Source organism: Castanea sativa, chromosome 3 (genome assembly GCF_040712315.1).
Source record: "Castanea sativa cultivar Marrone di Chiusa Pesio chromosome 3, ASM4071231v1".
NCBI classification, from domain to species: domain Eukaryota; kingdom Viridiplantae; phylum Streptophyta; class Magnoliopsida; order Fagales; family Fagaceae; genus Castanea; species Castanea sativa.
Window position 1 is genome coordinate 26,248,547 of NC_134015.1, and position 21,662 is coordinate 26,270,208.

The following is a 21,662-nucleotide window of genomic DNA, read 5'->3' on the forward strand; positions in this document are numbered from 1 at the left end:
TAACAAAACAGGTTTTATTGAAAACAATTGCAATAGTTGTAGGCAAATTAACAAAAAATAAAGTTTTACAGGTGGGGCAGGGCTTCGTAGGGTCTCAAGAGGAGAGGTTGAGGTAAGAAAATTTTTTCCCGACGTGGTGGGAATGTGGTAAGATAAAACCATGCGGAGCGAGGGCGAATACCCCATTCTTCGGATCCGCCCCGCCCCATTGCCATCCCTCTCTCTCTTAGAGCATCACCATCAAGTGTGCTAAATGCCAAATATTTGGCATTTGGCACACTAAACACCAAACAACTCTTCTTATGAGGTGTTCTAAATTTTATAAATTTTGACACATGTGAATAGTACCGTCCCATCCTTGGAATGGTAAAGACAAATGTGCTAAAAAAAAAAAACTTTTTTATTCATTTCCTCTCTCTTCTTTTATTACTTTTCTTTCTTCTCTCTCTTACTTTTTTTTTTCTTTCTTCCTCCTCCGCATATTCCTATATCTTGTCACTCCCTCTTCCCTTTTTCTTCTTCTTTCTTCTCTAGCATCTTCATGTTTTTTTTTTTTTTTCTTCTGAGCCTTTTTCTCTCTCTTTTATTTTTTTTTCTTGTCACTCACTCTCTCTCTCTCTCTCTCTCTCTTGTCCACAGCCTTCGCCGATCCGATTCCGATTCGATTCAAATTGTCTCCGAAGGTAGAGTCGTCGAGGATCTGAAGCTTAGCTTGCCAATTGAAACTCGCCGATCTTTTCTCTTCATTCTCCACAGCTCTCATCGCTGATCTCACCGCCGATGGTTGGTTGAGTTTGGTCATTGATTGATTTGTTGGGTTGGGGTTTTGTTAAATATTTTGAGTTTTTATTTTTATTTTTTAATTTGTTGAGGTTTTTGGATTTGAAATTTGTTGGAGGATTTGGTGATTGTGGTTGTAGTTTGTGGCGGTGGTTGTTGTTGTGGCGGTGGTCATTGATTGATTTGTTGGGTTGGGGTTTTGTTGAAGATTTTGAGTTTTTATTTTTTTTATATATATATATATATATATATATATTTTGTTGAGGTTTTTGGATTTGGAATTTGTTGGAGGATCCAGTGATTGTAGTTGTAGTTTGTGACGGTGGTTGTAGCGGTGGTTGTTGTTGTGGCGGTGGTTGTTGGTTCTTGGTGGTGGTGACTGCCACTGAGCTGTGCATTTGTATATTAGCTGGATATTAAGTAAATATATTATTTAATTTGTTGTATATATTATTTTAATATTTAAAATCAAAGAATAAAAGATGTGATGAATTGTAAAATGGTATGTTAAAATAATAAAGTAGGCTTTTGACGTATCAAAATGACATTTCTATTACAAATAAGTCGGAGGATATAAAGGTCATTTAAACAGCAAAAACTTTCAATAAGGTTGTATCACAGTTCGGCAATCATCAAACAGTCCCCGAGCCCAGAAAAAAAAAACAGAACCAACTGCCAATGGAAACAGCTTCTTGTTCGATTCTCAACTCTCTGTGCTTTTCAAACAAAAACAAGAACATCATCAATAGCAGAAGATATTGCTGCTTATACGCGCCCAGGAGAAACCCCTATTTGGTTCTCCCATTTTCCTCCACTTTCCCTATAAGAAGAAGAAAAGATTTCTTCTCTTCTCCTGGAAAATGTTTGCACTTCAATCACTCCATTGCTTTCTGCTCACTTTCCAGTTCCGACAGTCCAAACCCATCTCAGGAACTCGCTGTTCTTCTTGAAGTCGAAGGGTAATTTGTCTTATTTTAATTCTTTGTCTATGTACTTTTAATTTTATGTATAGTTTGTCTTATATTTCTGTTTTATCTGATGCTATCATCCTATGTATTTTATGCTTCCTTGTTCCGTTTGATTCTAGACTAGTTTTCCTTTTCAATTATGCAGTAAATAATGGGTATGGGATTGAGTTAAAAAAAAAAAATTTATGATTATTTGGCTGTGTTCTGATATTACTAATTTACTAGTGATAGTTTATTCATTTTTATTCGTTTTTTATAATTATTAGAGATATTTGCCTGGGTACTAATGTACTTGATTACAAGTGTAGCTTATACTACAACCCAGGATTAACTTGTATTGCAAGAATAGCATGCATATATGGATAGCCTAGGTTGGTCTCTTTAGTCTTTATATATATATCCCCAATTGGTTAATTGTATAACAATGATGTCAATAGTATATATGTAGGGGCATGTTTGGTACACTAAATGAAGATTATGACAGAAATGACAATCTTTATTATTAGATATAAATGGTGTTGTAATGGAATAATTTAGAGGATAATAATTATTCCTTATTTTAAAGAATAAATATTCATAAGAAATTACTATTTTTGTAATAAAAACACAACTAAACTACTATAAAATAGCTAAACCATAGGAATAACTATTACAGTATAGTGTGTCTATTACAGTATACCAAACATGCCTTAGCTTCTCCAAGGCTTTTTGTTGTGGATGTAGGCCTCTAAGGCTGAAACATGTTAACTTGGCTCTTTGCGACGTTTTTTGTGCCAATGTCTTTCAGCTGATGGTGCCACTCTCTTGCGGTCATTGGTGTCCTTGTCCTTCAGCCATCATTTGTCACTGATCGTTGCTCCTGCCAATATATGTCTCACATATGCTATCCTCCTGTCACTACTTCTTTGCCAAAAGATCTTCGGCCATCATTTGTTGCTGGCCATCGTTCCTGCCAATGCCTATCTCACGTATGCCATCCTGCTATCACTGCTTCTCTGCCGATGTTTTATGTCCACTGATGCTGATGCAACCATCCTTCAACCATAGCAACTGTCCTTTGGTCATTGGTGCAGCCTTCCTCTGGCTACAATAGCTATCTTCTGGCCTCCATCCATTGTGAACCGTCGTTGTTTACCACTGCCAACTTCCATCTTGCTTGTTCCATTTCATGTCAAGCCCAATCCATTCTATTTTTGATCTGATCCTACTTGCTCCTACATGGAAACACTTCCTATCCTAACTCAAGTTTCCTCAAGTTTCTCCCTTGAGTTTGGGGGGGGGGGGGGATGTTAGAGATATTTGTCTGGGTTCATTCTACTAGTAATACTACTATTGAAGTAGTTGTACTGTGGGTTTAACTTATACTATACCCTAGGGTTAGTCTATGGATAACCTGGGGTTTTCTCTCTTTATATATACCCCAAATTGGCTCATCATATTATATAGATTTCAATAGTAAAGATCTCAATTTCATAAACAAAAACTCACTTATCAAAAAAATTTCATAAACAAAAATTCTAATACTAGTGCCCATCTGATGTTGCCTGGTTTTGTGTTATTTTCATGAACTTGATTAGATGGGTGATCTTTGCTCTTGTTTTTCTGATGTTGCTTATGCCAACTTCTTTACTCTTGCTTGTAATGTGTCCCCACCCTCCCCTTTTCCTTTTTCAAATGCGTATAATATGTATTTGTTTCACTTGCGTAAATCTTAATGTATTTTTTTTTTCAGGGTTCTTATGGATGCTTATCGTGTGGGTAATCGCCAAGCCTTCAATGTAGGTGCGGTGGACACAGTAATCATGTCTATTGCATAGAATGATCAATTTAATGTTTCAGTAACCATATTCCATATATGTTTATGAGTTTAATTTTCTTTTTCTTTTTCTTTTTCTTTATGATGTTATCAGCATTTCAAAAGCTTGGGCTTGACTGTGCGAATTGGAGTGAACCAGTGTATTTGGACCTTGTGAGGTGTGAGTTCATTTAACAATGTCTTTTCTTACTATGGGTTGCCTTAATAGGATATATTCTTTATGTGGAATGGATAATTTTGGAACATGAAATTATCATTGGCTGATTCTTGTACAAGGAACTCTGTTGCATTTGTTTCAATGCTAGCTTTTGTCTGCCGGGTCTAACTTTGGTTTTGGCGTACATACATCCAGATATAACATATATACTGACTTTCACTAATGTTGTTGGGGGCTCATATGACATGTCAATTTTGTGTGTCAAATGACCTGTCCTCAGTGTGCCAATTTTCCTCTTCATATTTGTTTTTGATGGTTACATGAAAATGTGTATTTAAAATTTGGCAAGCAGTGGGGTAGCTGATTTAACATATAAATGTGATTATTTTCTTGTAAAGCATTATGAAATTATTTTCCAGGAAGTGTTCTAGTGATGAGGAAAGGATGCTAAATCTGTATTTTAACCGGGTTAGTTCTTTTTCCTGTGACTTTGAAAGATGCAAAGATAATAGGTAGCTCTCTGAGCATGCCTTTGCTCTGTATTTTACCCCATCTGCCTAATTATCTTTTTACCTTATTACAGATTGGTTGGCCTACTTCATTGCCTACAAATGAGAGGGGACCATTCATAAAAAGTGTTCTGCGAGAAAAGGTTTCTTTATATTACAATTAATTAATGCAGTCATGGTATAATTCAATTAACTTTTACCTTTACCCGATAAATGTCCCAATTCTAATATGGTGTTCTTTTTTTTTTTGATAAGTAATGAAAATTTTATTAAAAAATGAAGAACAGCCAACCCGAGTACATTGGGAATGTACTATGGGGGCATAAATCAATAACCAAGATTACAACGATCAAGTAAAACAAGAAGGGAAGAAAAAGAAAAATGACAAAAAACCACACTCCAATCGAGGAGAGTGTGTAAGAAAAAAAACTTAATCTCTAATATGGAGCGTTCACAACCCTCAAAGCATCTCGCATTCTTTTTGCGCCAAATACACCATAACAAGCAATGAGGCACAATTCTCCACAACTCTATATTTCTATGTCTTCCAAACTTACCTTGCCAAGACTCAAACAACTCAATAACCTTCTGAGGCATAACCCAATGAATTCCAAACAAGCAAAACACCAACGACGGCAACTCACAAGCAATGGGGCAATGAAGAAGAAGATGATCCACTGACTCCCCACAATTCTTACACATATAGCACCAATCAAGAACTATCACGCATCGTTTGCGAAGATTATCTGTTGTTAAAATCTTACCTAAAGAAGCAAACCATGAAAAGAAAGCTACCCTTGGAGGAACCTTCGATTTCCAAATCAACTTCCAAGGGAAGGATAATATGGTAGGAGGGTAGAAAGAAAAATAGAATACTCTAACCTCAAAACCTCTACTCCTCGATGGCTTCCAACACAACCGATCCGGACCCAATCCCCTTACCGTCGAAGAGTAGACCATATCCATAAACCGGTCAAAGGATTCTTGTTCCCAATCTTGTGGAGGATGACGAAATTTAGCATCCCAATGAATCCTCCCACTAGACCAACACATAACCTCCGCTACTGAAGAATCCTTTGTTCTACTAATACAATAGAGCTCCAGAAAAGCCTCTAGGAAAGTATGATCTCCACACCATACATGCTTCCAAAACTTCACTCGAGTACCATCCCCCACATCATACAGAAGTAGTTTAGAAAAACTCATCTAGCCACTCCTAATATGTCTCCACAAACTAACACCATAAGCACTGGTCACCTTTTTTGTGCACCAACCACCCCAATCATTCTCATATTTCACTTCAATAACCCTCCTCCATAAAGCATCAGTCTCCATGCCATACCTCCATAACCATTTTCCTAACAAGTCAGCATTAAAACTCCTCAATCTTCTAATACCCAACCCTCCAACCTGCAGCGGCTTACAAACCTGAGCCCAACTGACCAAGTGTAATTTAGAGTCACCATTGATACCACTCCACAGAAAATCTCGTTGTAACTTCTCCATACGATTTGCCACATTCCCAGGTAAAGGCAGAAGGGAAAGGAAGTATGTAGGTAAGGAGGAAAGAGTACTTTTAATAAGAGTTACCTTACCCCCCTTAGATAGATACAACCTCTTCCACCCTGCTAATCTCCTTTCCATCTTCTCCAAAATAGGATTCCAAATTGACAACTCCTTATATTTAGCTCCCAACAGTAGCCCCAAATATCTCAATGGAAGAGAGGATTGCCTACAACCCAGCATCCCCACCAAAACATCCATATTGTAGACCACCCCTATAGGGACCAACTCAGATTTCCCCAAATTAATCCTTAAACCTGAGACCTCCTCAAATCTAGCTAGGATTGCTCTCAAACATGCTATATGCGTAGGATCAGCATCACAAAAAATAAGAGTGTCATCAGCAAATAAAAGATGAGACACCATCACTGACTTACCAGCCGTATTACCTACAGAGAAGCCTGAGAATTGACCAGTAGTAGCAGCCACATCCAACATACGACTCAAACCCTCCATAACAATATCAAATAGCAACGGAGACAAGGGGTCCCCTTGCCGAATCCCCCTAGAACTACCAGAAAAATCAGAAGGACTACCATTGATCAGAATGGAGAATTTAACAGTAGAAATGCAACACATTATCCATTTTCTCCATTTTCTGAAAACCCACAGCGCTGAAGCAGATACATTAAAAAACCCCAACTCACATGGTCATTTGCCTTCTCCACATCCAACTTACACAACACTCCTGGAACACCTGACTTCAATCTACTATCAATACATTCTGAAGCAATCAAAAAAGAGTCCAATATCTGTCTACCTTTCACAAATGCATTCTGAGAATTTGAAATAAGCCCATGTGCCACCCTTCTGAGACGATTGGCCAACACTTTAGCAATAATCTTATAAATCCCACCAACTAAGCTAATAGGCCGAAAATCCTTGATCTCCACAGCATCCACCTTTTTGGGAATAAGGACAAGAAAAGAAGCATTAAGGCTCTTCTCAAACACCGCCTGAGTATGAAAATTTTGGAACACTGCCATAATTTCAGCCTTCAAAATACACCAGCAAGACTGAAAGAACGCCATAGAAAAACGATCCGGGCCAGGAGCCTTATCACCCTTAAAATCACTAATCACCCCAAACACCTCTTCCTCATCAAATGGCTTATTTAGCCAAAGTGCATCATCCTCCGAGATACAAGAGAACTCCACATCATCTAATAAAGGTCTATGAGCCACAGTTTCAGCATATAGCTGCCTATAAAAATGAGAAATACAACCTGCTATAGCCTCCGGATCTGAAGACAATTCTCCATCTACCATAAGCCTATCAATGGAATTAAATCTTCTGTGAGAGTTGGCTATACGATGAAAGAATCTGGTATTCCTGTCTCCTTCTCTAATACAAAGGACTCTAGACTTCTACCTCCAACAGATTTCCTCCATCAAAGTAAAGCTCGACTATCCTCAATCATCTCTAAATCACTAATAGGTTTCTTTGCCTTAAGAGTTGCGCATCAGAAAACAACAATTATACTATTAAAATCATACGCATAATTAATTTGATTATATTTATAAATGTGGATGTAATGATATATATATATTCCAATATTTTAGCTAGTCCATACGACTGAGAGTACAAAGCCCCTCTCCCAAACCAAACTTAATGAAGCAATTCTTATAATAAGAAACACAGAAAGCATATCTGATGCTTGGGAAGAAAGAAAGGAGGGGAAAAAAACAGCTAAAACTTGACCTGGCAATAATTTTAGTCCTTGTGATTTACATTGTGCTATTCCTTCTTAGATTATCTTCAAGGTGGGTGTCATTTCTCCATCCAAAAAGTGTTCTCTGACTTTATATAAAAATTCTTGTTTGGAAAGTTGCTTTGTGCCTTCTTATTAGAACTCTTGTTTGGATTGTTTAAGCTTGTTATTGAACTATTTTCAGTTTCAGCTTACTTGGTTGATCATTCAATTATTTAACTTCCCCTTTGAGAATTTAGATGCTCATAATTGTTGAGACAATCTGTTTAACAATTGGATAATTGTTGGCAGAAGAATGCATTGGATGAATTTGTGATGTCAAAAAGTTCACCTTTACGACCTGGAGTTGAAAGGTGAGTTGTCTCCTCTTGTTTAAATAAAAAATATGCATCTTATGACTTGTTTAAATTCTCCGCAGATTAGCTACCTGTTCAAAATTAAAGGCCTGCCTGTTTAAAATCATAGGCCTTTATTATTTCCCATATTGGAACCTTGGTATGGATTAATACAATGTCTGGCTTGGTGATACATGTGACTTTTTAGTTTGAGCACTGATTTCCGACTTCACATATATCTTTATATTTAAGCTATGCAACATATAACTCAAATGAAAATCTGATGGAAATAACCTTATGCACCTGGAGCTGAAAAACCTCAACATATGATATTGCTACTAATTGTAGGCTCCACATCAAGCACAGAAGACAGATCTTGATACAGAATTATTTGTCATGAATTAATTTTCCCTTGCTCCCTGCATGTAGATATTTGTCATCTGTTACTGTGGATGTACCACTAGGATTAGGCAGTTTAATATGAATTCATGAACTTGTTGGTGGAATGTGATTACTAGAACTACATAGGGCTTCTATGAATCCATACATAAGCCCTAGGGTGACAGTGCAGGACCCTTATACACACACACACACACACACCATTCCAGTTAGGGTTCCAATACCATTATGGGCTGCCTACTAATGGGCATTCGTATTAGGCCAGGTTGGATCCACACTGATGAAGGCCCAATACCAACATTCTCCAACTTGCATATGGTAGAAACTACAAGTCCATGCATCTCTCTCATCCAACAGCTTTTCTCATACAAGGGAAATAGTTTGTGGGACTGATTAGCTAACTTACACATGTAGTATGGTTGCATGCTATGGTAGAATTCTCCTTTATAAAGTAATGTGTCTTGATGGATTCTTCCATACCATACAAAATCTTAGTCCAGTTGTTCCTACAACACCTAACCCAAGTTCTCCATTAGGTCACTCTCCTTGAGTGCCTAATTAAAGTCTTGAATATGGCTTCCCTTGGGCTTCATGATTATAGGTAGATCATGCACATTGCTTATGATACTACTTAATGGGCCACCTATTAGCACAGCTAAGGTGATGTGAAAATAATTGTTTCTCATCTTTGTTTGCTTAAAAATGCCAAAGGTCTTACATAATACTGTGCCCGCCTCCAACCAACAAAGATATTAGGTCTTGTTTTTGCTCATTATTGAGTGTCAAAGGTGATCTTTTGTTTGAGTGAGCCAATTTAATTTTTGTGACATACCTTTTTTTTTACCATCGGCCATGTCACATTAAGAATTTGTCTGCTATTATATTGGCTGTCAACACTCAGTTTTGCTATGATGATGTAGGTTAAACAAGGACAACAATATAAATTTAATGGTCAACTGCAAACTGCTTAAATTAAACATACTCGTACATGTGTTCCGTGACCATTTTCATAAGCAAATCAAACTTGATGTGGTTGGGCAACAATTATGTGCGTTTTCTCTGTTAAGGATTTTTTATATTGCCATACAATTGCATTACCATAACTTTAAGGGTAGCAACCAAATGCAGCCTAGAAAGCACGGGTGCGGCTCCAGGGCCACCACACACGCATTGGACTCGCGGCGACATGGTGACGCTCCTCCGATGCGCTGATTCAGCCTTTTATTTTATTATTCATGCCGATATGGGCCAACCGATTCGTGCTACTTCCGGCCGATTTGGCGCTGATTCCGGCCAAAATCGGCTGAAAACTGGCTGAAACCAGCCGAAACTGGCCAAAAATGACCGAAATTGGCCGAAATCATGGGCAAAATACATGTTAAAAAAATAAGAAAAATAAACTTGGGGGTTGTATTCTAATTTATGAATATCATATTTTAGTTATTATTTACTATTACTCTTAAATTGGGATATATTTACAATTATATGAAAAAGTATGCTTAGCAATATATAGAAAATATAAATAAAAATATTTTTATTAATTTTTTAATCGTTGCACCCACATTCTACTTTTTCAAAAATTGCTGAGTCTTGCACCCACACCTGTACCCGAATCCGGTAACGCACCCGTGCTTCATAGAATGCAGCTCTAAGGCGTTTTAGGAATCCCTTCATTCAATTATTTTACCAAAGCAGCAGCATGTATGATAGTCTTTGTAATTCCATCAAGGCTTAAGTAGTTTTATTGATATCTCACGGAGTTTGGCCTAGCCAGCTAGTGACCATACTAAACTTTTCTAGGTTTCAGTTTGCCCCATTTTATTTCCATGCACATTCACTCCCACAAAATGCATCACAAGCTTAAAATACTACTTACACCATGTGGTTTCTCAACTGTAGTCCACTGGGGTCTTCTAGGGACTTAAATGAGCCAAGTGGCTCGAATATTGATAAAAATTATTCACATCCATAGAATGGATCTATATATGATGTTAATGCATGTACCTTATACATGGATCCAAATGAATCCTACAATATGCTTAGATGCAACAGAATAGAGGATCTTTGTAGCTATTTCATAACCCATACTGTCTCCACGGTCACTGTATCTCCAATGTAAATGAACTTTTTGGAAGTGTGTGATTACTAGAATCATATAGAGATTCCACAAACCAAGATCCAAGGTGATAGCGCTGGAACTCTGGAGCCCCATGAAGAGAGAGAGAGAGAGAGAGAGAGAGAGTTATGGTAAGAATTATGTGTTAATCTCTATGTTTTGTGTAAATCAATATATTACTGTGTATGCTGCCTCTCTGAACATAACACATCCATAGATATTTGCCCTGCTATTAGGATTTCCTATAACCCTAATGGGTTGCCTACTAATGGGTGAACCTATTGGGCTGGGTTGAATTCACATCAATTGAGGCCCAATGCCAACAAGGAGGAATGGCATTTGGTCAGAGGACTATTGACTGTGCTGTTCAGATGTTAGTGATACAGAAAGTTCTTTACTTTGGTAAGAGAAGTGTTACTTGAAACACAGAGAGGTCTTTCAGTACAAAAAAAATCAATTTAATTGACTAGCTAAATTTGGTGATTGGGTACCAATGCTACATTCTTTACTTGCTCTGATGTATCGTCTAAATACACAAGTTAATCAGTGCAATTAGATATCTGCGTTTAGCCACCACTTGGAAATTTCCCAATCCATTTGCAATAATTGGCTCATATGTGAACAATGAGCCAAAGGTACGCTTGCAACTAAAGTACACATTATCATAACTGGTAAAAGTTGATGCGGTTTTGACAGATGTGTACTGCCTGACTGCATACTTGTCAACAGAAAATTTGCTATCATAATATATGTTTGATGCAGTATAACCAATCTTAAAGGGTATACATAATTCCCTGATCAAAGTTGCATTAGATAATGATTTTAAGCTTGCATAAATAGTTATCATTCTTATTTCCTATTCTTCTTCCTTATTTCGATTCTCAATATATATATATATATATATATATATATATATATATATATATATATATATATATATATATATAATCAACCTTATTTCCTATATCTGATTTTCCAAAAATTATCTAAAGCATAAAATAGTAGTATAATTCAAGACAATGAATAAGCATAGATCCCAGGTCCTGCAACAGTCAGCAGCTAGAGAAATGACAGGAAAATGATGTGGCTTGCAATAGTCCCTGGATGAGCCAAATTTCTTGGCAAATAAACTGCACTTGAAATGTTACAAAAACTTTAGCAAAATACATAAAATGATTATTCTTGAGTTGCTTCAACTTTCGTATTTGTTTTCCTTTGTATTACTTTTCAGTTATCCCCACTTTTTTCTTCTTCTTTCTCATGTATTATTATTCTATAAAAATTTATACCGTTACGTGCAATTTCTCTTTGCAGCTTTATAGATGATGCATATCATGAAGGAATACCTTTGGTCATAGTAACAGCATACAGTAAAAGTGGGGATAAAATTGCCAGGTATGCTTTATTCTAAACTTCTCAGTTGCTTCTTCAAAACTCCAGGGACATGCAATAAACACATTAGCATATTTCATTATTTCCTTTTGGGATGTAATTCAATTTTGAAATGAGACAATTTACATAGTATTCAAGGCATACCTGAAGACATTAGTGCAAAGTAAGAGTTAGATAATAAGCTTTCATGTAGGTGAAGCTAGGTAATCTTACTTAATTGAATTTATGAGGGACTCAGCTTTAACTCTGGCTTGACTAATGTTGGTTGAGGCTGGGTAATCTGATCGTTACATTCCCCTTTATTTGATGTAGTGGATTTTTTTTTCCATATGTAGAAATGCACAGGAGTTCATTCTCTTTTGAAGAAACTCCTGGTATTCAGTTTCTATATCCTTGACCCTTGTGACTTACTATTGAGTTACAGTAGGGTTTATGCTTCTATGAACAGAATAGGAGCAAGCTAATAGTTCCTTTTACCTGTTTGTTAGATCAATTATTGAAAAGCTTGGCCATGAAAGAATTTCCAAAGTAAAGATCGTTGGGAATGAGGAAGTTAAAAGGAGTTTTTATGGTCAACTTGTTACTAATAAAGGACTGTCTTCGGGTTCGGATGAGCAAATTGCTAAGGACGCAATAAAAGCTGGTAATTATAAATCCTGAGTTGGTTGGCTCGCGTTTATTCAATCATCAATTTATCCCTTTTTTAAGCACAGAAGGTTGATCACTAAAGGGCTTCTTTTTTTCTCTCTTTTCTTCCTGAGCCAGTTTCGGCCAAAAAACAAAAAATAGCGGAAGATGTTGCTTCCGTGCTGAAGTTGAGTGTTGAGATTGATACTGGCTCATCTGAAAGGTTAGTCAGTTCCTATTATTTATTTATTTGTTGATCCTCACCACAATCTGTCGCAGTCAGCCAGTTCTTTTTGTTGTATAATGGCTGAGTTCAGAAAGAAAGACCACTGGAAGAAAATTAGGACTCATTACTTTTGGCTTTGATTTTGCTTACACAAGACTTGGAAGTTGTTTTTCGGTGCTAGATTTTATGTTCTTCTTAACATTTGCATAATTATGAAAACTTCAGCTAGGGTGCATAGAAATCCATTTCTGATAGTCTCTCTTCCTTCTTAGGCAGCTGGCATGGCATCTTGGGAGAAAATCAAAACTTCTGGGTTTTTTTTATTATAATTTTTTATAATTATTTCTTTATTTATTAGGATGTGGTATGTGTTTTATGGGAGTGTCTGGGCTCACACATGATGGGAGTGACTAATGGTTAAATGATGAAAAATTTATCATTTCCTAACAACTTAAACATTTGGGAAAAGTGGTAATCTGGGTAGATAATAAATGATAAGAGGTGTAATGGTGGAAGAGAAGAGATGGGAATAGAGGTGGTGAGACATGGATTAAAAGTTCCTTCTTGTGGTTGGGTATAAGGGATATTAGTTCTTCCATGAGAAATGTTTTATATTATCCTTTGTATTTGTCTTTGTTCTTTTAAATTAATTAGGGGTATTCATGGTACTGTTGAAAAGGTAATACTCACTTCCCACCGCTTACCCCTGGGAAGTTCAACATTCCCAGTTCCATTAGGTTTTTTTTTTTTTCCTCCATTTAAAAATCAAAACATAAGAAGTATTCCCCAGTTTAATATATTTCACTACTTGTCCATTTTGCCTACTATGTCCCGTCTCACCCTGTCCTGCCCTGAGTGTATGTAAATGTATTATATATGTATATATACACACGCGCGCGTGCACATATCCCCTTTCTAATTTTATTTTTCATATTACCTTCTCCTAAACACACTTGGTCTTTTGAATACATTTACATTTATAAACACTTAGGGGGGCATGGTATTTCTTGAGAGCCTACTTATAATAGATTTTTTTTTTCTTTTGCAAGTGAGTACACTTTTTAAGCATTTGATAGCTCATTTAATGATCATATATTAGTTTCTTGTTTTCTTATGGTGGTCCAAAGCTTTATCTGATGTGGGGAGACTTATCCAGCTTAGGGAAGACTGTAGCTGCATTGCGTGCTGGGGCAGAATATGCAGGGGTACCTTTCCAAAATTGTGTCCTTATTGCTGGAAACCAAACTGGAGTTGCTGGAGCTGAGCAAATAGGCATGCCATGCATTGTTCTACGGAGCAGGTAAAGGCTTGTTTCTAAATCTTAGAGTTAGTGATCTGAATTTATGCTTTCTTCACTTCCTTTTCCCCCCTCAATGTTACTGTACTGAGGATGGTGTCTCCAATATCAATATGGTGTAATGACACATTTTCAGTCATAAACTGAAACTCGATGTGAGATTGATATATTTGGAATCTAGTACATATGAAAAGAATTGGAGGCCCATTTATTTGTCCAACAGAATTATTTCATGAGTTACTAGAGCTGCAATGATATTGCTAATGGAAATTGAGAATGAATCAATGCTAGGAGTCCATTTTTTAAAAAATGTTTGAAGATCCTAGAAAAATGAGCCTCTCTTGCACAGCACCTCTCAGAGTTATTAGCCTTTTTCTTTTAAATTAATTACATTTTCTGTCTTTTCCTTGTAGAACTGTAAGTCACTATTTTCAATCAGGAAAATATTTTAATCTGTTTTAGAGTCCTGCTCAGTTCAATAATTATTACATTTTTTAACAGAATGTGATTAAATAAATAAATAAACAAACCACTTCAATTATCTATTTTTGCTTCAATTCCATTTTAAAGAGCCGAGTTCACTACAACTGAAGCAAATGACTGATCAAAGGCCGCCAACATGCATTGAACTTCTTTTAAGGTCTTCTATGGAACCCTTTGTATGGGGTATGTAATTACTACCCCGAGTCTCCCCCTCCCACTATGGGGCTGCCTACCACTCTGATTCACCACCTAACTATTTTCATTGTTATCATCCTTCAAGTGTACAGTTTGATGTATTATTGTGCAAAATAGCATGAAGACCTGAGATTTTTGGACCGGTAGTTGATGGAAAATCTTTGGTGTAAACAATTGGGCATGACTAGAATTTTTTATTTCAGGCTGTCTAGTAGCTTGCTCTGTTGTAGGTTACCCTGTTTTTTATTTTATTTTATTTAAATATAAATATAAATATTTTATATATATATATATATTTGAACATGAAATTTTGTGATGGATAGCTGTGTTAACTATGATGTTATTCTTGCAACATTTTGTCAACCCCTTGTTGCTAAGCCCCATCATATATATATATATATATATATATATATACATATATATATTTGAACATGAAATTTTGTGATGGGTAGCTGTGTTAACTATGATGTTATTCTTGCAACATTTTGTCAACCCCTTGTTGCTAAGCCCCATCAGATTACTTGCCACTCCAATGTTCTCAAATGTTACAACTATGTTGCTATATTACTTGTTCTTTTCATTGCTTTTTAATTTTAATTTTTTTTAAAAATTTATATAGTTTGACCTCAAGAGCTGAGTTCCATTCAGCAAAAGCTATAATGGATGGATTCGGAGGTGCTGACCTGACAATCTCGAAACTACGTCAGAAGAAATGGTCCTGATAGTCAAGTACTTGTTCCTGTGACCTTATTCATCTTAGCTGTTTATTTTTGTCTCCAAGTGTGATAACCGCAACATTCTTGTCTCAGACAGATGTTTTAAGGCTGAAAGTATGTCATTCAGTTCTATCTTAATCTGTATTTCTTTTGGTGTACCCTCTACATCACGTCTTCATTTTTTGTTTTATTAGACAATTGAGTTCATTTGTAAAAAACGATGTGGATTGTTAAACTTTATCAATGCATTGTTCTGCAGAGCTTGATCGGGTGACAGAACCCTTGCTGATGTCCAAAATGTAAGTTTCAATGTTGAGATTTTGAGTTTGCCATCTCAGACAATACCAATGGAGTAGTACAAGATGGAAAACAGATTTTCAGTAGGAGGTTTGTTCTCTGCGATGTCTTGTGTATATATGAGCTCCTTTTGACAAAAGTATAATTAAGTTGAACTATAATACTACAATACTTGAGCATGTTTATACAAGAATGTATCTATCTAGTCTGTTAAGATACGTGCAGGATTTGCTTATGCACATTGAAAGCAAAAGAATAGAAAGCCTCCATGCCGAACTCGTCAAGGCTTATGTAATAGAAGCAATTACAATGTTTTCAAAATGGGATGTTCCTGCACATGCAGGTCCTCTGTGATAACCAAAATTTGATTTCAACTCTGTTCCTTGGAAAATTTTAGCTAATGAATGAGATTGGGCCATGTCAAGGGCATTGTGGCTCAATAACATTGCTTGGTTCTCTGGTGAAGTGGGGGGGTTGATTACAAGCGTATATTAACAAAAGAGAATCACGTAATATTTTTTTAATATTCCGAATAAACAATTGATTGAGCAGACACTTGATAAATGATCTATGGATTTATCCAATAGTAGGTTGTATACTAGTAATACATGTGCTCTTTTTTTCTTTTCTTTTTTTTTTTTTTTTTCTTTTTTTTTAAAAAATTTTTTATCATAGCTTTTGTTTGGCAAGTTTTTGCCTGAAAGTTTATAATGAAATCGTTAATATTATCCTAGAAAAATCATGATTTATTCTTAAAAAAAATTATAACAGTTGATAAGATCATATAAGTCTTATAATATAACCCTTCAATTTAAATAATAAAATTCTTGGATCGCCACAATAAGTCTGGGCTCAGAGAGAGAGAGCCCAATAATCAAATCTTCAGCTCTAACATATATAAATAAAAAATGTATTAATTAAATTGCAGAGGATGTGTGATAAGAGATCGGCGTATAGAGTCATCACATGATACACATTGCACCAAATAGACATAGAACTTTAAGCCATTACTTCAAATTGTCTTGTGAGCCATCAACTGAGTATCCATCACAGAGATCATCCCTAAACCTTCAAATAGCGTTGAAGTATCCATTTACTTGGATTTACAATTGGCATCTCAACTTGCAGAATAGGTTCTAGTACGAGAAGGGCTAGTGCAATCGATTGATAGCAAGAGTGGGGTGCTCAGATACAAGTACATCTACACTAGAGGGGTTTGTAAGTGTAATGTATCGCAACTATCTTCTTTAATAGATTCATTTTCTAGTTTAAGTCCTAGAGAGTTTTTTCCCATTACGGGTTTTCCTCTCTATAAATCATCTTGTGTTTTGGGTGTGTGTTTAGGATTTGCTATGATTTGTGTTTTTTCCATCCAATAACACATGACAAGCTAAAAGTGAGACAAGGATTTGTATTCTAGAGAGAGAGAGAGAGAGAGAGGGTTTTATTGGGGTAAAATATAAACATGTGTAAGTTTTTTATTTTTATTTTTGGTATAATATAAACACCATTATGAAGTTTGGGCTAATTCTTTTTCTTTTTTTTTGAGAAATAATTACAATATGCTACTAACCCAGCAGGTCGAACCCTTTTCCCCCCTAAACCCTCAATCACTTTGTATATGAGGAAATGCCAATTCAGCCACAAGGCCATTGGCAATTTTTTGGAATAATTCTATTACTAATTACTACCAAAACTTATCAAAAAATATCAAGTATGTTCCATAAGCATAAATGCACTTAATGTTGTTTGAAATTTCTCCACTCCAAATATTCTACTTCCATCCAATAGCTTCTCTTAATTGCACAAGTTTCACTACGATTGCATTATCGCAATTATATGCATGAGGAAGTATCCAAGTATAGTCAATAGTAGATAAATAAAAGACAGATTGAGAAGAAAGAAAGAGTACAAAAATTTTCAAACCATGTTAAGTAACTTTTATTTTTAGAGAGAAAAATTAAATATTTCTGAAAACTTTTGATAATACCTAACATTAATCTGAAGTTCACAAAGTATAAATTTTTAATCTCTAGAAAAGTCATATTTGTGTCACTCCACCCTTCATACTTTTCACATTAAGAATGTCATTTTAATTGAAATTTTGAAAATTTTTTTTTAATAATAATTTTTAAAACGATGTGCTGCTATTGTACAACAGAAAGGTTGTTGAGATTATCTGAGATTAAATGGTTCAAAATCGAATTAATTTTTTGCATAGTTCTGTTCCATAAAATCGCCAAAATAAAAAATAAAACACAGAACCCTACTTGGCTGGTGGGCCCTAAAATTTATTGCATGCGAAAAGTTAGACGAAATGCAACCGCTTTTTCACATTAGCTGATTAGAATTTGGCAATATCGAAAGGTTAAAAACTTGAAGCCAACATAGTCAAGCGACTTGTTCCCTCATTGACTTGTATTCCATTTTGTAGTAAATGTTTTCAAAATATGTACGTCACATTATTTTTGGGTTGTCTTTTTCTTGGTCTAAACGTCTGACTTAGCAACATGTCTTTTTAACTGACTAATTTCAATTTTTGTTTATAAAATATTATTTTCCGTGCACACTAAAAAGTCTTAAACGGTATTCTGATGAAAATTCTACGCTTGACAGTCAAACCCCATTACTTTGACCAAACCAAATTGTCTCTTCACACTAAAAACAAAGGTTCTTTTGTAGTTTCAAAATGTGGCAATATATTGAGACTTTGTGAGCGATTGGAAATGGAGGTGAAGAAGATGAGTGTTTTAGTTAATGGTTGTAAAGATGACGAAGATTTCCTTCCTGGGTTTCGCTTTCATCCAACTGATGAAGAACTTGTAGGGTTTTATCTTCAAAGGAAGGTGGATAAGAAACCTACTTGTCTTGACCTCATCAAACATATTGATATATACAAACATGATCCATGGGATCTTCCAAGTATGTTCTATATATTTTCTTCATCTTCATTTTATTTTTTAATACAGCAGTTAAATTTTAATGATTTGGATGAGAAGCCAGAAAGTAAATTTATATGTTCTCTGTTTAACTTAAAAGATTACATTTTATGTTTAGTTTTAATTTATAGGATTGTACTAAATGTCATGTCATTTAAACACTTAATACAACCCTAAATTTGTAATGTTTAATCAAAACTATGAAATGAATACATTTATTTTAATACAGTTAAAGAGTGTTTTGACATGATTTTTTTTCTTTTTCCAAGCAAATCAGTGTTATTACTTTCATTGACATGTTCCCCTTTTTGTTCTTTGTGGCTCTTATATATTGCTGAAAATGAAGCTGGTAGTGTTGGAGAAAAAGAGTGGTACTTCTTTTGCAGAAGAGGAAAAAAGTACAAGAATAGTGTAAGACCCAACAGGGTCACAGGATCTGGATTTTGGAAAGCTACTGGCATAGACAAGGCTATATATTCTGTCAAAGAACCTCATGAATGCATTGGCCTGAAAAAGTCCTTAGTCTATTACAGAGGAAGCGCTGGAAAAGGTACCAAGACTGATTGGATGATGCATGAGTTCCGTCTCCCAGCAAATAAAAGCACCAACCCTTCCGTCACTAAGAACACTACTCAAGAAGCAGTAAGATTCATCTGACTTACTCTCACTCTCTCTCTCTCTCTCTCTCTCTCTCTCTATATATATATATATATATATATATATTATTTCCATAAATAGCATATCATTAATTAGAGCTTTATTATGAAACGAGAAATATTAGGATACTACAACTTTAATTATATAAATTTTACAAACTTATATGTGACTAATCACAAATTTTTTTTTTTTTTTTTTTTGATAAGTACTAATCACAAAAAATTAATTCAATATGTTTATTATGTTTGCTTTAGTTGCACCAAAACGTATTGAGCTCAATACAAATTTCAATTACAAAAAAACCTATGATGTGGTAATGAACATGACTTTCAATAACATAAAAAATAAATGTTATATATATATATATATATATATATATATATATATATATTTTGTAGTTAGTGGTATTATATAGTCAGATATGTAGTTAGTGGCATTACTCAAATGTCACAAATCATATGTCAATTTATAAGCTAGGAAATGCAGGGATTTCATTTAAGATGTTGTATTTGTGTTATATTGGTGTTGTATTTGCCATTACATCAGTGATGGCTCTACATGCAAGCCAAGGTGGTCACAGGACCACCTAACTTGCAAAAAAAATGTATATACACACTTGCCAAAAAAAAATTATATTCTAAACTAACCTATTATGACTAATCTAATAAAAATTTTGAATAGGCTGACTTGGAAATTACAAAATTTTGGGTTCAACAAAATAAGAGTAGTACGACTATATTCACAACATTTTTACAATAATTTCACAACAAATTTAATGTGGTAAGCTGTTATTGATTCTAATTTGTGCCAAATACTAATATTATTTTTTTTACTCACCAATAATAACTTTTTGCATAAAATTTATTGTAAAAATATTATCAACGTAACATTACTCCAAAATTAATTTTGCCCCCAAACATAATTCTTAATCCCTTTTTTTCAAAGCTCAAATAACAACCATAAATATTATCCCAAATAACAACAAACATAACCTAAACAAAAACAATATAAGACCAAACAACAACGAGTGAAAAAATTATTCAACAAAAAACTTATTATAAAACAAAAAGATAAAATTTGTAACTTGTTCAACCTATTCAATAAAAATAATTTCTAAATTCATTTTTCTTTAAAAAATTGTACCAAGAAAAATATTGTAATAATTTAAATTTTTTAATGACCACGTTAAATAAAATTTTAGAACCGCCGCTACATTTCATATTATAATTTTTCATAAATTACTCATGTTACCATGTCATGCCAGTGTTCTATAGTATTTTTAGCATTTTTTGTTATCAAAATGGTCATATATGATGATCAAGTAGCTAGGCTTTTCTTTACTAACGGGTATATTTTCTTCTGTGATGAGCTTGTAGGAAGTTTGGACACTCTGTAGAATTTTAAAGCGAGATGTTTCTTATAAAAAGTGGCAAGAGATCTCTACTAAACCAAGTCTGACTGATTCAAGCTGTACAACATCATGCAGCTCTGAGTCCAACATTGACAGGGACAGGAATTTGAACTTTGGAGCTTCCGCTGCAATGGAAAATGAACGGAAGCATTTCAGTGATATCTATGAAAGGAACCAGTTCAGTGCAGGACAGCTGAGCTTAACAGGTGAAGTCCCATATATGGCTTCATGTGTTAGCGATTTGAACCCAAACGGAGATGATTATTCTAAAGAAGGAAACTGGGATGAGCTCATGCCAATGGTTGAATTTGTAACTGATCCATCAATGCCATATAGTTTTAGGTAGATTTAGAAATAAAACGTCTCTAATATACTATTGCTTGTTTACTTACCCAAAAAAGAAAAGAAAAAAGACACATAAATAATGCATTATAGATTGCAACGTACTGTTATTTGATGTTTGCTTCACCGTGACTGACTTCTGTTCCTCGGTATAACTGCATGCAATATGAAATGACAGATGAGAAAATGAAATTTCATCTCACTAAACGAAATAATTCAAGAGTGATCTTGCCTCTAATTGGTGTTCTGTTTGGCGAGTACATGTGAGCTGGAACATTTGGCATTGCTCTTTCTTGCTATGTGAAACAACCAAATGTTTTGACTTTATTTGACATACATCTTTAGTGACCAACGCGCCACCTAATTAGGATTACAATTAATTCTAAACTAATTTTTATAATTATCTTATATGATAAATTATGAACTAATTATCTGTTACTTTTTACATGGACTAATAACATGTTTTTTTCATCACTCATAATCAACTACACTGAATAATTATAAAAATGAGTGTAAAATTGGTTATGGTCCTAGAATTTTTCAAATGGACAAGACCCTCTTCATTTCAAAGTGATACCAAATATTTGAAAAGTGATTTGCACCTCCAATTGGTGTTCTGTTTAGTGAGTACATGTGAGTCTAAATACAATGCATTTTTCTTTCTTGTTATGTGAAACAACTATCTGCCTTTGTTTTGACTTTTTTGTGCATGCATTTGAGTGACCA

The 21,662-nt window shown here is 34.9% G+C and overlaps 2 protein-coding genes across 6 annotated transcripts; both read left to right on the plus strand.

Moving 5' to 3' along the window:
* Nucleotides 1–1,419: 1,419 nt before the first annotated feature.
* On the plus strand, nt 1,420–15,667 carry LOC142626750 (CBBY-like protein). 5 transcript variants are annotated; one of them, XR_012842636.1, is made up of 12 exons: nt 1,420–1,739; nt 3,481–3,530; nt 3,659–3,722; nt 4,141–4,189; nt 4,305–4,373; nt 7,796–7,857; nt 11,669–11,749; nt 12,235–12,389; nt 12,512–12,596; nt 13,699–13,899; nt 15,194–15,404; nt 15,550–15,667. XR_012842636.1 is itself a non-coding variant. In XM_075800456.1 (11 exons), the coding sequence occupies exons 1-11, from the start codon at nt 1,459–1,461 to the stop codon at nt 15,294–15,296; spliced, it is 1,200 nt and encodes a 399-aa protein (XP_075656571.1). In that variant the 5' UTR covers nt 1,420–1,458; the 3' UTR covers nt 15,297–15,588. The 5 variants fall into 5 exon arrangements, 2 of the variants coding, with proteins under 2 accessions (XP_075656571.1, XP_075656572.1); XR_012842638.1 differs by having other exon boundaries at nt 13,756–13,899; XR_012842637.1 differs by having other exon boundaries at nt 7,799–7,857.
* A 2,614-nt stretch (nt 15,668–18,281) lies between these two features.
* Nucleotides 18,282–21,151, plus strand: LOC142627433 (transcription factor JUNGBRUNNEN 1-like). The gene is made up of 3 exons (XM_075801297.1): nt 18,282–18,509; nt 18,873–19,168; nt 20,560–21,151. The coding sequence occupies exons 1-3, from the start codon at nt 18,314–18,316 to the stop codon at nt 20,938–20,940; spliced, it is 873 nt and encodes a 290-aa protein (XP_075657412.1). The 5' UTR covers nt 18,282–18,313; the 3' UTR covers nt 20,941–21,151.
* The last annotated feature ends 511 nt before the right edge of the window (nt 21,152–21,662 follow it).